This window comes from Lagenorhynchus albirostris, chromosome X (assembly GCF_949774975.1).
Source record: "Lagenorhynchus albirostris chromosome X, mLagAlb1.1, whole genome shotgun sequence".
Classification (NCBI taxonomy): domain Eukaryota; kingdom Metazoa; phylum Chordata; class Mammalia; order Artiodactyla; family Delphinidae; genus Lagenorhynchus; species Lagenorhynchus albirostris.
The window spans coordinates 29117331-29134969 of record NC_083116.1 but is presented as its reverse complement, the minus strand read 5'-3'; the positions used below and the strand labels follow the sequence as shown (position 1 = coordinate 29134969).

General features: G+C 45.9%; 1 protein-coding gene across 1 annotated transcript in view; it reads left to right on the top strand.

The window, feature by feature from the left end:
• The first annotated feature begins 392 nt into the window (after positions 1-392).
• The window catches only part of SLC25A43 (solute carrier family 25 member 43), a 34302-nt gene continuing 17055 nt past the window's right edge, over positions 393-17639 (top strand). Inside the window, exons 1-3 of the mRNA XM_060138370.1 lie at positions 393-667; positions 7106-7347; positions 10830-11002. Coding sequence (XP_059994353.1) covers positions 393-667; positions 7106-7347; positions 10830-11002 — 690 coding nt within the window. The remainder of the gene's footprint in view (positions 668-7105; positions 7348-10829; positions 11003-17639) is intronic.

The window sequence follows — 17639 nt, the reverse complement described above, 5'->3', positions numbered from 1 at the left end:
AGGGATGAGAACAGAGGCGAGGGGAGGAAGGGGGCGAGGTGGAACGTGGAAAGGAAAAAAGGCGGTGGAGGGGGCACTGAATATTCAGGACGCAAGAAGTGGAGCGGGCTAGGCCTTGAGAGAACGCGGTGACTCCTTCTCAACTGCAAACAGAAACCTACCGGCCAAAGAGCAGACATTAAACCGGCGCGGCCTCAGCCCCGAGCTGGCATCCTCAACCCCGCCCCGGCCCCAGGCCGGCTCGGCCGGGGCGCGGACCGGCTTCCCTTCCGGGCCGCGGGTACGCCCTACGCCGGGCGGAGCCTGGCCCGCCCCCCGCACCGGAGCTCGGGAGCCTCAGGCCCGAGCCACGCGATCTGCTGGCCGCCCGGGGCTCGGGTCGGGGACGCGCGATGGCGACTTGGCGGCGGGACGGCCGGCTGACGGGCAGCCAGCGGCTGCTGTGCGCGGGGTTGGCGGGGACGCTCAGCCTCAGCCTCACCGCGCCGCTGGAGCTCGCCACCGTGCTGGCCCAGGTCGGCGTCGTGCGCGGCCGCGCCCGGGGGCCGTGGGGCGCGGGGCTTCGCGTCTGGCGGGCCGAGGGGCCCCGCGCCCTGTGGAAGGGGAACGCGGTGGCCTGCCTGCGCCTCTTCCCCTGCAGCGCCGTTCAACTGGCCGCCTACCGCAAGTAAGAGCCGGGCACGGGCGGCGTGGGCGGGGCCCGGGGCCCGGGAGGCAGCCGCCGGGGGTCCCGCGGCCCGACGCCGCCCGGGTGCCCGGGATCCGGCCAGCGGCGCGCCACAGCCCCCTTCCGGAGCGCGTGGGAGCCCCTCGGGCCAGAAGGCAACCTCTCCGGCCTCCAAAGCGCAGCCCCCACCTTTTTCTTTTCACCTTTTCTTGGGATTCCTGCCCCGCCGGGTGCAGTTTTGTGGGGACGCAGCTCTGGCCCGGAGAGGCTGACCGGGTTGGTCGGGCGAGGAGGTGGAAGGGGGCCAAAGGAGATTTGGAGGGAAGGAGTGAAGAGATCTCCGGAGAGATGGCCCCTAATCCTTCCCACCATCCGCCAACTTGGAAATTTTGCTTTGGCTGGCTTGGGAGAGAGACCCTTTTGAAGATGCGTGTATGGAAGTGTGTCAGAGCCCCCAGAAGAACGTGCTTGGTAGGGGCACAGGTCCCAATCCACTGCGACAAAAAGGCCACGGAGTTCGGCGCTCCCCACCCCCCAAGAAACTGGACTTTAGGGTCCTACAGAGGCTGCAACTTCCCCTCCCCAAACTGCAAGCAGCTCCAACCTCGCTGCTCCCTGGACTCCTTCTTTGGGCTTTGAACACCTCCCCCCAAAACAGCTGCATTTTAGGAAAACATCTAAAGAGGTAATGCCAGATGACTCTTAAAGCTCCCTCAAGAGCTCAGAGATACCTGCATTTTAACTGGAAACAAAATCTAAAAGAATGAAGCGATAATGATGCAATTTCAGGTAGTTCTGCAGCTGGGGGGATGTTCCCCGTGTTCCTCGTTCGCTGGGCACACTGCCAACTCGGAAGACTGGCCTTGGCTCAGAATTAGAGAAACACAGCCCACAGTCTTGACCACGTAGGTCGGCCTTGGAGGCTAACAGTCAAAGCATTTTGCCTTTGGCTCTGCGAGGCCAGAGCTGGCAGTCTCACCTGACAGCTGACAAACAAGCCCGATGGAATCTTCCTTATCACTGAGTCCTCGAGGCCAGTGCACATTTCACCTGTGCCTGGGAATAGAGTTGCCTTCTCTTTCTCTAGGAAGGGAGGGTAGTGAGATCGTGGGGCATTTCTGTCAAGGCTCTCTTTCTTCCCCAGCCCCCTTTCCCTCAGCAACATCTGGCTTGCAGTCTGTAAACAGTTCTCCTCTGAATTTTAATGACTCAGTTTCTCCCCACTTCACTCTGCTCTCCACAAAGTATGGAACTCCTCCTTTGGAATGTGTACCAAGGGGAGGGAAGCAGAACTTCAAAGGCTGGTTTAAGTACTGTGGCTTTGCTGCTAACCATCTAGAATATATACAGTCATCCCTCCGTATCCGGAAGGGCATTGGTTCCAGGACACGGCCCCCCAACCAAAATCCCCAGATGCTCAAGTCTCTTACAGGAAATGGAGTAGTATTTGCATGTAACCTATACAGTCGTCCTGTACACTTTAAATCATCTCTAGATTGCTTATAATACCTAATACAATGTAAGTACTATATAAATCGCTGTAAATACAATGTAAATGCTATGCAAATAGTTGCCGATGTGCAGCAAATTCAAATTTTGCTTTTTGGAACTTTCTGGAATTTTTTTTTCTGAATATTTTCAATCCACAGTTAGTTGTGGAACCCACAGATACGGAGGGCTGACTTCATCTCGTTGGATTTTTAACAGCTTTACTGAGATATCATCGACATAAAAATTGTATGTTTAAGGTGTACAACTTGATGTTTTGATATATGTATACATTGTGAAGTGATCACCACAATCAAGCTAATTAACGTATCCATCACCTCTACCTAGTTACCATTTCCTGTGTGTGTGTGTGTGTGTGTGTGTAAATCGTTGGATTTTTACGACACCTGCCTCCTGCCCTGTAAGGTCCACAGGGCACGAAGTATTATGCCCACTTTCCAGATGCACAGTTCGGCTCAGATTGGCCACACCACTCATCAGTGACAGAGCTGAGCTCCACCACCTGGCCTTCCGACTCCAATGCCCATGCCCTGTTACTTCCTGCTGCCTTTCTCTCTGCCTTCATTAAGTGATCACGGTGTGCATGATGCTGGGGACAACGCAAGATGAAAGGGGCATGGTCCCTGTGCCCCAGAGCTTACAGAGCAAAAGAATAAGACTAGTGTGTCCATAGCATGTGATTGCTAAGGTTAAAGTGCTATAGCAATTCACACCTCTGATGATGGAGGAGGAGGAGAAGATGTGAAGATGTCACAGTGGAGAAAAACCATCGGAGTTTGGTGTTGGGAGAATGAGTAGGAGTTTTCCATCAAAGATGGGGAGAAAGATACTGCAGAAAATGCCACAAGCAAAGGCACAGAGGTGGGAAGGCATGCAGCGTGACTGGAGCATAAGGTGTGTCTCTGGCTGTAATGGGAAATACAGCCAGAAAAGCAGGTTGGAATGAGATCTTGGAGGGCCAGATTAAGGAGTTTGGACTTTACTTGGAATGCAAGGGTAGCTGTGGGGGATTTTTGATGGGGGAGTGCTGTGATTAAAGCAATTCAACAGGAATTGTCACCTGGTAGCAGTGGAGGACGGCTAAAGAGGAGGAAGGGTGGGGGGTGGCAGGACCACCCGTCGCACTAGTCCATGTGGCGGCTGAGGGCACCTGAAATAGGCTGATGACAGTGGGAGTGGAGAAGAGGAGATGTGTGGGAGAGGAAGAACAGATAGTTGTTACCCAGGCTAGGTTTGCTAATAATTTTTTCCTGCAAGATTAGTTTCTTTCTGGAAATTCAAAAGAAATATTTCAGTGATAGACAGCAAAGTGGTTGATTAATCATGGTGCCAGCCTTCCTACATAAAGACAAGACCTTGGGGCCATCATTATACTGATTAATCTCTACCCTCCTGACCAGGAATTTGCAAAACGGTTGGTTGGGGGTAATGGTACAGCCTATGATTATGGGTTTGAACTAAGCATAAACCTCCAGAGTGTTCAGAAAATGGAGTGGTTCAGTGACTTGTCCACAAACACAATTAATGGCAGAGCTGGAGCTTGAAACCAGGTCTTCTAGCTCCTTAATGCAGGGCTCGGCCCAACATTGTGAGCTGAAGTGTCTCCTTACTTGGATTTACAGTTAAAAGAATCCACTCAGTAGAGTCTATTAGGAGCTAGGTCCTTGTGCTAAACAAATAAAACCTAACACAATGGATGGCTTTCAAATATATCATATAGTAGACCCTCACCCAACTTTATGCCACAACTGTTTGTGTAGCTGTATGAACATTGGTTTGGGTCCCTGAAACTCTGAAATTGCTCATAACCAACACCATTTCCTTATTGTGTAATCGATTCATGAGCTTGTGTTTGCCTGCTAACTTGTGTTAGGTTGAAGTGTTGGCAGTTCTACCTACATACATCCAGGGTGTGTGTAATATCCATGTGCCTGAAAGGAAGGGGTTACTGCTGCTCACCAGCTTATCCAGTTTCGCTGGAACAAGCTGCTGTGCAGTGTGTAGGAGTGGGAGGAAGAGCAGAAAGGGGAACACTGCTGCCCCACCCAGTCAGACAAGCACTTAAGATGTGGGGACCAGGATGATGTAATCGATGGCCTATCAGGGGTGCCCTGCCTGGACTCTGATTGTAAGAGGAACGATTTGTAGTCTTTGTCTCCGTATAGTAAAAGTCTGAGAGGAAGGACTTGCTTTGGTTCTTCTTTTTAATTTTGTATATTTGATAGCAAGACCCTACATTATAAAACAAACTCATAGAAGACAGAACTCCTCGTCCTCGTTCATCAAGTCATTCAGAGAACCAAGGGCCGAATGCCTCTCTTGTTGCCCCTATCAGTCATCTCTTTGGCAGGGCTGTTGAACTCTCTTAAGATCTATGCTGAATGCTAGCGCAGTGTCTGGCAGTGTGGATGTTCGGTGACTGGGGAATGGATGCATTAACGCCCTGGGAGTGGCGAGCGGGATGGGGAATAAGGAGGAGGCAATGAGAATGAATGGTGTTTCTTTTGGCATTCAAACTCCTGCTTCTTCTAGATGGTTCCCGCTTGCTGCAGACCACCCCTCCAGCCAAGCATTTCCACTTCCTGTCTCCCCTCCCCTGGCTAAGGTTCCGCTGCCACTTATTGGCCAGGGGAGGGAGGAGGGAGGATCGAGGGAGTGTGCAGGCAGCGAAACCGAGGCAGACTGGAAGGCCCACTGGTGAATGCCAGCTTAGTTACCTGCATCTTTAAAAGGTTGCTGGTTCACTCAAGTGACTGTTTCAGCTGGTACAGTTAAGGTAGGGTGACAGAATGAAGTCCAGACTTTCCTACTGCTTGAAGGAGATGTTGTTAATCGACCAGTGTTTACTTGGGAGCAAAGGAGCGGTCCTAGAACCCCTTCAGTGGTTTCACCTGAACTCTGGCTCGTCTTGTTTATCAGAGAGGTGGCCCTGGCCTGCTGCCAAAGTGAAAAAGCAGGAAATACACAGCTTCACTGGAGCTTGGAAAGCCAAAGAACTGGGGATGCTCTCATTTTTAAAAAGATACAATGCTTTTATTTTAGCCTAGCTCTGTTCACTTTCTTTTTATTCAGATCCTTGCTATCCCTCTCCCTCTCCCCCTCCCCACCCTCCGACAGAAAATATTATTTTTCCTGGTTTCCAAGCCCTTTTTTTTATTTTGTCCTCATCAGCAAGAATGAGTAAAATTCCTTTGCTTCCTGGCCAGGGAACATGCACCATGTAAAAGGCCCCTTAGAACAATTTCTGCCGAGGTAGGCCCTCATGCCTGGGGATGCACTGCTTCCAGAAAGAGGGATTGTAACAGAGTGGCTTTCTATTCTGCATTTAGAAAAGTCCACCCAAAGCCATTTCTTTACTAAATTGTGAAACTGCAGAGAAACACAAAGAATAGTCTAGCAAACATTCATATACCCACCATGCAGAATTGACAGCATGAAAGATAATTAGTTTAAAAGATACTTCAAGTATCTTTTTTTTACACAAGAAGTAAAATATTACAGATAAAGCTGAAATCCCCTTCATTCTGATTCCCAGTCCCATCCACTCTCCACCTTCCTGGGGGTCTATTTTATACTTTTTTATATGTATCTATATCTATCCATGATTGGTGTAATATATGGTTTTGTGGATGTGTTTCTTAATTTAAGTGTAGTCAGCCCTCTGTATCTTCGGGTTCTGCATCCATGGATTCAACCAACCACAGATTGGAAATACTTGGGGGAAAAAATTCCAGAAAGTTCCAAACAGCAAAACTTGAATTTGCCACACTCCAGCAACTATTTACATAGCATTTACATTGTACTAGGAATTATAAGTAATCTAGAGATGATTTAAAGCATACGAGAGGACAAATAGTATACCATTTTATATGAGCGACTTGAGCACCTGCAGATTTTGGTATCCGTAGGGGGTCCTGAAACCTGTGGTTATACAGAGATGGCTGCAAATGGTTATCATACACCATAGGTCACTCTACAACTTGCTATTTTCACTCAGCTTTATGCTTTTACTATTTATCCGTGTAAATACATAGTTCTAAGCACATTCATTTTAACTAAAGTATCATTGTATCGCTGTTCTACAATTTATCCATTCCCCTACAGATAGACATTTAGATGGTTCGATTTCACTTACAAACAACGCTGTATGTGTCTTCATATGTACCCGTGCAAGAGTTTCTCTAGGATATGCACCTAGAAATGGAATTGCTGGGGTGAAAGTAGGCATTTTTCCAATTTTACTAGATACTGCAAAGTGACCTACCAATTTACACTTCTCATAGCAGTGGGTGAGCATTCCTGTTTCCACACTTTCTCACCATCACTTGATATTATCAGACTTTTTCATCTTTGCCAGTCTGCTGGTTGAGAAGTGGTATTGTGTTATTGTTCTTATTTGTTATTTCCCTGACAGTTGATGGGGTGGTACATCTTCTCTTATAATTATTAAACCAATATATTTTTTAAAACTCAATGACTAGGGATGCTCAAAGTCATCGTTTCAAGCAATTTCATTTACGTTGCAACAGAATCAAAGGAGCACATTCCAGTTCCGTATTTACCAAGTATTTCTGTTCATTTACACCCCACAGGCAAGCCAGGGTTGACAGTTATGCAGATAAAAGGGGGAAATGCTTGAAATGAAGTGAGGACTTAGGGTAGATAGAAATAAGAGGGTTAGGTATCTCTTCCTTATAGATGTTATATAAACTATAACAGCTAATTTTATATAACTAGAATTATATTCATTACTATGAGCATAATTGAACGTGTAGAATTGAATGTGTTATTCATTAATCCTAATACATTAGTAATTTTCATTTTGTAAAGCGTTTCCAAATGCAGGGAAATGGTGCAGTAAGTAGCATCGAGCACTCTAGCACAATCCGTGGCTGATTCCCTTGGGCTTTTCTCCCTATTTTCTCCCAGGTTTGTTGTGCTGTTCACGGATGACCTGGGCCACATCTCCCAGTGGAGGTCCATCATGGCTGGGAGTCTTGCGGGCATGGTTTCCACCATCGTGACATATCCTACAGACCTCATCAAAACCCGGTTAATTGTGCAGAACATGCTGGAACCATCTTACAGGGGGATCCTCCATGCTTTTTCTACTATTTATCAACAGGAAGGGTTCCTGGCCCTTTATCGAGGGGTTTCCCTTACTATTTTAGGTAAGATGGAACTTTTCACCTTGTCCAAGAAAAGACTGTGTTCTTTGATACATGCAAATGACTTGTATACCTTTGTTGGTAACCAGTTAAATCCATTTTACTGAGTTCGAGGAATATATATATATGAGTGTATTGTATACCTTTGTTTGTAACCAGTTAAATCCATTTAACCGAGTTCAAGGTCATATGGATTCAATCCACACAGAGTCCACTAGCTTCATTCTATTCCATAGCCATATACCCCACTCCTAACTCTGGTCTATTATATCCCAGGGAGGGAGTAGGACAGAGTGCATGTGGCTCAGCACAGATTGATAAGAAGACAGTCCCACACACTCCCCATCTGACTGCAGGAAAGAGTCTCTGCGTGTATCGGTACACGTATGAACACAACCAGCGTAGCAACTGTAGCTTCTGTGTTCTTTGGAAACTTTGCCAGGGCTACAGGTCACCAGGACCCCCAATTGCCAGTCCAGTAGACTTTTGCCTTTTATCTGACCTTTGTTGCAGCATTTGATGAGATTGATCACTCTATTCTGGAAACTTGGCTTCTAGGACCCCACTGTCTCCTAGATGTCTTTCCCACCTCTCTGCAGCTCTTTCTTATCTGGCTCATCTGACGATGCCAGCCCCCTGTGTGTCACTATCCCCCAGCTCCTGCCTTAGCTTTCTTCTCACCCTCCATACCCTCCCTGGGTGGCCTCATCTAAACTAGTGGCTTGAACAAGCATCATTATACTCTAATGACTCCCAATCTCATCTCTATAATAACAACGACTAACATCTATTGCAGTTTACTATGTGCCAGGCACTATGCTAAATGGTTTGCTTACAGTTCCTCATTTAAGCCTCATTTTACAGATGAAATAGATGCTTGGGGAAGCTAAGTGACTTGCCCAAGGTCACAGATAGAAAGTGGAAGAATCTAGCAATATAACCCCAGAGCCCTCTCTCTTAACCACTGACTACTACCACTTCCCAATGGCAGTACAAATGCCTGCTATTGGACACCCTCACCTGATGCTCCCTTGGCTTACTGAAGTCAAAAGTAAACCTGATGGCCTCGTTAGTTGCACACCTGCCCCCCTCCTGTGTTCCCTAATGAACAAGACCGCCTTTCTTTCATCCAGTGGCCCAAGCCAGAAGAAACCTAGAAGCACTTCAACTTCAACTCCTCCTCTCACTCCACTCCCACTTCAGCCACAAGTGTTGTCAATTTCACCTCTTTTAACTCTCAAGTCTGCCCCCTTCTCCATCCCCATCTTCTCTGCCATAGGTCACACTCTCATCATCATCTTTCCTGCAGACACTTATGAGAGGCTCCTACCTAGTCCCAGTCTTGGGTCTCTGCTGCCCTAGTCCGCCCTATGCCCTGCTGCCAGGGTGTGATGATCTTTCTAAGTGCAAGTTGATCATTTCACCAACCTCTTTCCACTGCCCTCCTTAAAAGCCTTCACTGACTCCTGTGAGCTACAGGGAAAAGCCCAGATTCCTTGTGGCATACTAGATCCTTCAGACCTGGCCCTGCCAGCCCCTCCTACCTCATCTCCTGTCACGTTCTACCTGCACTCCTGATTTGGCCATCTAGAAATACTTGCATTTCTTGGAAACGCCACTCTCTTTGTACATGCTGTTCCCTCTGCCTGCTCTCCCAGTGTCTGATGAACTCCTACTCATTCCTCAACACCCAGTTGAAAAGTTCTCTCTTCTGTGAAGTCCTTCTTGATTCCCCCAGGCAAAATTAATCCCTCTGATCCTTGTGTACCTAAAGCACTTTGTATAGCCCCCTTACTATGGCATATGTCATCTGTCTGTCTCTCCCACTAGATGGTGAGCATCTCCAGGAATTAGCCTACTTACACCTCTGTATATTCCTGGCACCTGGCATAGGGCCCATCACATAGCATAAGCTCCACAGATGTTTTCTGAATGAAGGAAAATGTAGGGTTGGTGCGTCATTTTTAATGTGTTTATTAAATAAATATTACATTTTTCTAAAGATGAGCAACCCCACTAGTGTTAGCCCCTCTTTTAAATCTCATTTTGAGGGAGAAATTTAGTCCCTGCATAAACTTCAGATTGCTCCCAAAGTTTCTGTAAGTTTCAAGGTGCCAACTACTGCACTACTTGCTCACCATCTTTTCCTAGAAAGGTGAGGCTGCCATACAGTGCAGGGTACACACTGAGCCCTGATATGGCCACATCTCATACTGCCTCACTCTTCAGGTTTCACAGAATGTCTCCTTCTCAGCTAGAGATCAGGTCCCCCCTAGTCTCCAAAACTTGATTAAGTACCGCCCACTAACTTTTTTTTTCATGGGAGTGAATTTTTTCCCCAACACTCTATTTTTTTAAATTCAAACACCCAGAAAAGTTAAGAGAATTGGAAACAGCCTGGATAAACAACAAGGTCCTATTTTATAGCACAGGGAACTATATTCAATATCCTGTAAAAAACCATAATGGAAATGAATATGAAAAAGAACATATATGTATCACTGAATCACTTTGCTGTACAGCAGAAACTCACACAACATTGTAAATCAACTATACTCCAATAAAATAAATTTTTAAAAAAAGAATTGGAGGGGCTTCCCTGGTGGCGGAGTGGTTGAGAATCCGCCTGCCAATGCAGGGGACACGGATTCGAGCCCTGGTCCGGGTAGATCCCACATGCCACGGAGCAACTAAGCCCGTGCGCCACAGCTACTGAGCCTGCACTCTAGAGCCCGCGAGCCACAACTACTGAAGCCTGCGTGCCTAGAGCCCGTGCTCCGCAACAAGGGAAGCCACCGCAATGAGAAGCCCATGCACCGCAACGAAGAGTAGCCCCCGTTCGCCGCAACTAGGGAAAAGCCCGCGAGTAGCAACAAAGACCCAACACAGCCAATAATTAATTAATTAATTAATTTTTAAAAATTAATTTAAATTTAAATTAATTTTAAAAAATTAAACATTCCCATGTTTAATTTTTATTAAATTTTTAATAAAAATTAAAATTTTAATTAAATTTTAATTAAAAATTAAACATGGGAAACACCCATGTACCCACCATGTACCCGCTCCTTCAATTAATGTTTTGCTTTATCTGTCCCTCTAACCATTCATCAGTCATATATTTTTTGATGATTTCCATGTAAGTTGCAAACATCAATACACTTCACCCCTCAACCCTTCAACATGCATATCATTAACTAGAGTTCAATATTTGTTTATGGCTCTTTTAAAAGTAAAATCGACATAGAGTACACAAATATTTAGGGAATCTTTTGATGCATGCATTTTGATCAATGACACAACCCGTATCAAAATATAGCACGTTATCATCACCCAAGAGAGTGCTTGCTGCTTCGGTTGGAGTGACTTGTTTAACAAGCCCAGAGCCGGTCCTGTTTACTTTCCCTGGATTCCCCACAGGCATTTATGTTCTCAAGCCAGTGTTTCCTGAGACATCACAGCCTCTCCCTGGCCTTGTTTTTCAGGTGCTCTCCCTTTCTCTGCCGGCTCCCTTCTAGTTTACATGAACCTGGAGAAAATCTGGAATGGACCCCGAGATCGGTTCTCTCTCCTCCAGAACTTCGCCAATGTCTGCCTGGCTGCCGCGGTGACCCAGACACTCTCCTTTCCCTTCGACACAGTGAAGAGAAAGATGCAGGTGAAGAGTTATGTTTGGGGGGCTTTGTGGGTGTGCAGGAGGGATGGCTTGCAGTGTTTGTGGGTGGGTAACAACAGCAAAGAACATGGAGCCTGAGCGATGCCAGGTTTCCAAGGAGCTCATGACTGCTCATACAAACACTCTGCAAACCCTCACTCCGTGGCATTTCTGCTGCTAACCTCAGGGCAATGGACTCGAGCCCAAGCCGCCTCCCCATTCCCATCCTCTGCTTTTTAGTCTTGTATAAAGCACTTTTCTTTCCTCTCTTCATAGCTGCCACTGCCCGTTACATCAAGGCGGCCTCCACAGCGAGGACAGGGCACCCTTGCCTTCATAGCCTGTCCATACTTCAGTGAAACAGATGGAAAGAACCAAAATAAGCCAGGAATTATCAATAGCAAGGGGCCAGTAGTCCCTGATTCCCCTGCTGAGGCAGTAACTGCATTTGAAATGGGCCGGTGTCTTAGTGGGATTGGCCCTGCATTTTCCTAATTGTTACCTAGGAAAACTCACAGTTTCTCTACAGACCACAGAGACAAAAGCCTGATATCTGAGGTCTCAAAGAGAGGAATTGGCTTAGCCTAGAATCAGCCGATTTTGATCAAAGAAAAATCAGAGTAGTCCAAGTAAGGTTGGGGGTTACAGGCAGGTCCACACAGGGAAGGGGTGGGAGTCGGTGGACTCAGAATCAAGCAAGGCTTCGCATCTGCCCTGAACCCTGCTCACTCTCCACCAGCCTCCCTTCGGACTCCACATCCACAGGCTTGCCTGCCTCCCTGGCCTCTTCCGGGCAAATCTTGATTTATACAATCGATGTATTCCTGAAGAGCTGCTTGGATATTAATTTGGGGGAGTTGAATCCAATTTTAAATGATCAGTCCCCACTGAATTTGTTTTTCCCCATGTCTCTAACTTGTCCCTCTGCTATCTCAGTGCCCCCCCACCCCGCCCCCGGCTTCCCCACGTGGTTGGTTTTCTTTGCCAGGCCAGGCCAGGCCTCACTTACCTCAGCACTAAAAAGCCCGCAAGTACTTTTCTCAACCTATAAAGAAAAGCTGCCTCAGAACAATACACATCACAATTACACCCAATTCTGCTGCTCCAATCCATCAAACTTTTCATCCGTCTGGGTTGCATTCCTTTCCTGTCCTTTGTCCAAACACATTTTTTAAATTGTCACGTTATTGTAAGTTTAACGTAGATGCAAGTTTAAAGCCTGCTTAGTGCATGCCTATTTATAGAAGCCATTATTCCTCATTTTAAGAGTAATGTACATTCGCTTAAAAATGGTTAAAATGGTCAATTTTATGATGTGTGTTTTACCACAATTAAAAAATAAGGAGGGCTTCCCTGGTGGCGCAGTGGTTGAGAGTCCGCCTGCCGATGCAGGGGACGCGGGTTCGTGCCCCGGTCCGGGAAGATCCCACATGCCGTGGAGCGGCTGGGCCCGTGAGCTATGGCCGCTGAGCCTGCGCGTCCAGAGCCTGTGCTCCGCAACGGGAGAGGCCACAGCAGTGAGAGGCCCGCGTACCGGAAAAAAAAAAAAAAAAAAAGGAATGCACATAGATTATAGAAAGTTTGGGAAATACAGAAAAATACAAAAAAGAAAATAATAATTACCTATAAGCCCAACACCTATGCATTATGATGATTAATAGTTTTACTTCTGTGTATGTTCATATGTGTACGCATATGTGTGTGTGCATAAATATAAGTATATAATATATGCATATGGAAAGTTATTTTTCACAAAACTGGATTCCTACTATATATAAAAATTAATATCTGTTATTTTCACTTATTTTATAATGGATAGTGCCTCAGACCATCAAGTATTAAGAGCATCTTTTCTAATTATCACATGTATTCCACCATATGGACGTGCCATAAGTTAAAAAAATAAAAAACAAATTTATTCTCTCAAAGTTCCGGAGGCTAGAAGTTTAATATCAAGGTGTTGGCAGGGCCATGCCCCTTTTGAAGGCTCTGGGGGAGGATTCTTCCTTGTCTCTTCCAGCTTCTGGTAGCCCTAAGCATTCCTTGGTTTGTGGCAATACAACTTCAATCTCTGGCTCCATCGTTCCATAAATAACAATTTCTGTTTTTTAATATTCAGGCTGTTTCTAATGCTTCAGTAGGATAACACCACAGTGAAAGCCCTTGTATTTTTTCACATTTGTGATGACACCCTTTAGCTGTATTCCTAGAAATACAGGCCACAAGATAAAAATAATTCTAAGGCTCTTAATGAAGTTTGCACCCCAGAAAGGCTGTAAGTTTACGCCTGCACCAGCAGTGAGTGGGGTGGTCCATCTCAACTCCTATCAACTGTAATGACTATCACTTTCTAAATCCTTGTGAACCTAATAATAGCTGGAAAATGCTGACACATTACTTTAATTTGAATTTCATTGATTATAAGCAAATTGCATGTTTTTCATATATCAATTTGTCCTTTGTATTTCTTTGTAAATTTTCTGTGTCCATTGCCTATTTTTCTAGGCTATTCAGCTTTTTTTACTAATTGGTAAGAAGTCTTTATACGTTAAAGATATTAGCCCTTTGTCATACACTGCATGCATTTTTCCCAGTTTGACAGTTGGCTTCTAATACTGTTTATGTTGTTATTATACATATTTTTAAATTTTTATGCAAATATATATATATTACTATTTTTTGGTTTCTGACTTTGCTCTTCTGTGGAAAAGGCCTACCCCATCCCACAATCATATGACTCTTCACTTATATAGTTCTTTAAATATTTTTGTTGTAATTTTTACACTTATCACTTTGTTTAGAATTTACCTGAGGTATGATGTGAGGTAATCATCTGACTTTAAAAAAAAATAGTTTACCAATTGTTTAAGCACTATTTTTGGAATAATCTCTTTTCCGCACTACTCCGTGCTGCGACTTTTACCACATCCTAGATATTTGTATATGTTCTAGAGTCTGTCTTGGGGCTGTGTATTCTGAGCTGTAGATTTGTCAGTCTGTCCTCATGCCAGTGCCACACTATTTCAATTCCTATAGCTTTGTAATACCTTGTAGTGTCTGACAGGGCATCTACCCCCTCACCACTCTTCTCTTCAACATTTCCTTGATTATTCTCAGTCACTTGTTCTTCCTGATGAACTTTAGAACTACCTTGTGATTATGACTGGAGTTATGTTCAACCTATATACTTGGAATAATTTATGTAAAATAGTCTATCTTTATTCAGGAATACTGTATATCTCCCCTATAGCTTCAGTCTTCTTTCTTTACATTGAACCATATGACATTGCCAACATCCTACCTTTTTGACATACCCAGAGGGCAACTTCATATGGTTAACTCTTACAAAAGTTGATTTCTTCATATGATAATTACGCTCTTTCTAAAAAAGATAGCTTCTTAAAAAAAAAATCCAGGGTGAGGTTGAGTGGGAAGGAGGCATGATACACTACAAGCTTTTTATTCATTTTTTTTAACATCCTGGCCCTAGGAATTTATCTTCCTGTCAGGAGTGAGAATGGGCTCTCGCTGGTTGGCCATCAGAAGATGGATGAAACTAAGGCGGCTTATATCACTGGCTTCCATGCTTTGAGGATTGCTTTTTGAAATAGTAGAGCCAGAGGCGTCTTGCCAGCACTTTCTGGCACCTCTTATAATTTAGTGTTCCTTATGCAGAGTTCAAGGTTTAGTGAGCTCACTTCCTTCCCATAGCAAGCCTGCTCAAACCCAGGGCTTTGAGCCTGGGGGTTGGAGCAGTCAGTGAGAAAGGGTAGAGTCTAGGACCAACTCCGGTGTGTGGGTTTTTTCCCTACACCAAGGAAGTCTCCAACGGCAGCTGAGTGTCCTACAATTCCACTCAACTCGGACACTCTCTACTCGGAGACAGCATCAGATTTCACGGGTCAAGGGCTCAGTCCCACAAGACTATCCCCCCACTTCAAATGCCGATGTCAAGTCCAGGTTGTCACCTGTGCTTCTGAAGTATAAATTAGAGGTTCCCACAGCCCCATCCTTGGATTCAATTAATTTGCTAGAGTGTCTCACAGAACTCAGGAAACCAGTTGACTCACTAGATTACTGGCAACCAGGCCCCATCCTTAGGTGCTTTCCAAAAGTCGCTGCATTAACATAAACTCAGACTTGGTTGAAAGGGGTTTGTTATGAATATCAAGGCACCTTTATTGCTCTCATCACTTAGGTAATGTCAAGGATTATAGGAGCTCTATGCCAGAAATGGGGACGAAGACCAAGTATGTATTTCTTATTATACATCACAATATCACAAAGGGTTTCAGATGAAATTCACTGACATCTAAATGTGAGGGTGGAGGTTTCAGTCTTCTCTGTAAACTTTTAGCTTTCCTTTTTCCACCTGAGAGCTAGAACAATGACCTCTTATGGGGTAATCTAGCCACCACTACATTCTACTCTAGACTATATACCTACCACAACAATCTGCTGTACACTAGAAGTGGGTATTTGGGGGTAAATTTGATCATATTTTCCCTTGTATGGAAACCTTATGCATAATGCATACACAGAGCTTCAACAGGAAGCTTTCAAATAAGTGCAAAGTCATGATGGTTGTAAAAAAAAAAAAAACAAAAAAATCCAAAGAGGCAATTGCATGGTTTTCACAATATATGATCAGCATCCAGTTATGAATGACAACATAAATGTCATCCAAAGATACGGGAAGCGAAATCTTACAGTTGCGATCAAAGTGTTATTTTACAGGAGCTAATAAACACTAATACCTTGTCCCGCCTACTTAAAAAGAATCAACTCCCCAAAACAGAACCACAGACTGCTTTAAAATGCAAACGTGCGTTGCTTTCTCTGGCCATTAGATGTCGCTGCAGTAACGGAGCTTATCTGAGCACTACCTGAGGGTATGGGAGCCCTGCAGCTGGTGATCACCGACTAGTTAACCCCCTAATCCCCGCTCAAAATACATCTTCAGTTCGGAGAGTAAGGAACCTAGAAACAACAGGCTAACCGTAAATTGTATTGTGGCTGTTGTTTGTGCCTGCAGAGCATTCAATCCAACTTCTCCAAGAAGAGAGAGCTTTAATAACAGTCTCCCCGCCGCCCGCTGTGGGAGCGGGCAGGGTTTGCCCGCAGAATTTATGAGGAGAGAGCTTTGCGGGGCAGCCGGGCTGCTCTGACCTGAACAACTTAATGGTAACATTTGCATTCCATCGGCTTTCCTCCTTACACTGTCCATCAGGAAGCAAATCAATGTCAGGTGTCTGTTGGATAACAAGCTGGACAGGGAATTTCCTGAACCCCCATACCGACTGGCCACTTTGTCTGGATGTCTCATTCTCCTAATGTATGCTTTATCCAGACACACACATACACACACACAATCTGTCCGTTTAATGCCGCATCAGGTTGGAAGTCTCTTGAACACTAATGACAGTAATCATAAGTCTTGTTTAACCAGCTGAGCCCTTCCTTCACCGTGCTTACACTCATTTTATTCCTTTTTCTTTTTCTCACCCCGGCTCCTCGCTGGCATGCTAGAGACTGGAGAGGTAAATAAATTATGCATGTGCATGTTTTGATGGGATGGTTTCTGCTGGGAAGGGGGTGAGTCAGCCCTGCGCACAGATAGGGTGAGGGGCCCCCATACCTGGGGCGCTTTCATGGCCCCCAGGACCACCCTGCCTGAAATGCCCTTGGCCACACTTCAGCACATTTCAGCTCAAGCTCTTCCGGGTACATACCCGGCCTTTCCGCTTCTGTCTCTCCCACACCTGGCCCTGAGCTTGGAACTAATTAGTTTGACGAGTCTGTGGGCTCTCCATGGGAGTCCTGAGCAAATGGTTCTCTGGACAGTTCATGTGGAAAAAAAAGAGGAAGATAAGCTGCCCGGAAAATCCGGGGAGCAGCTGAGAAGGTGGAGCTTTGGAATCTGGTGGGCCTTCTGAGAGGGTCAGGAGGGAGGCACCAGGCACAAGCTCAGTCTCCCACAACTCTCCCTGACCCCCCTCCCTGCAGCCCGTATTAGGTGTCTCCGTTTCATTAAACATAAAACCAAGTGTTAGCCTGTTGCTTTCTACCCATGGGACTTCGACCCCATTAGGGCTCACAAGGCAAGCAGGATTAGGCCAGGTCAGCATTTGAACTGAAAGCACGTAAGATGAGGGACAGAGGTAGTATCCAAGGGGCACAGCTGACTGAGCAGAAGAGGCACGGTCCCTGAGTGAAGAGGGGGCCCCAGCTGTTCAGACAGATGCTTGAACCTGCCTGAGATGCTGAACTGCGCACTCCCGCCAGGGCGCCCCGCCCCTCTCGTGGCTCCTCCCACTCAGGTCCACATCCTCAGCCCTGAGCCACATTTCCCGAGCCCTGGCCCCACACTTCTCACTGTTTGCCGTACACTGCCATTTGGCTGTCGCCTCTCCAGGGTCACCTCTAAGTATGTATCAAACTGTCTTCCCAAGGTTCTGCATTTCAGTGCTGTCATTCCCCCAGCTACCCAGGCTGCAGACCCAGAAGTTGTCTTTGACTCTTTCCCTTCCCCCTCCCCCAGTCAACCTTGAACCCAGTTGGGTCTTCATTCCTAACGTCCCACGTTGGTCTTTCTTTTTGTCACTGTCCCTGCCCTAATCTAGGACCTTATCAGCTCATA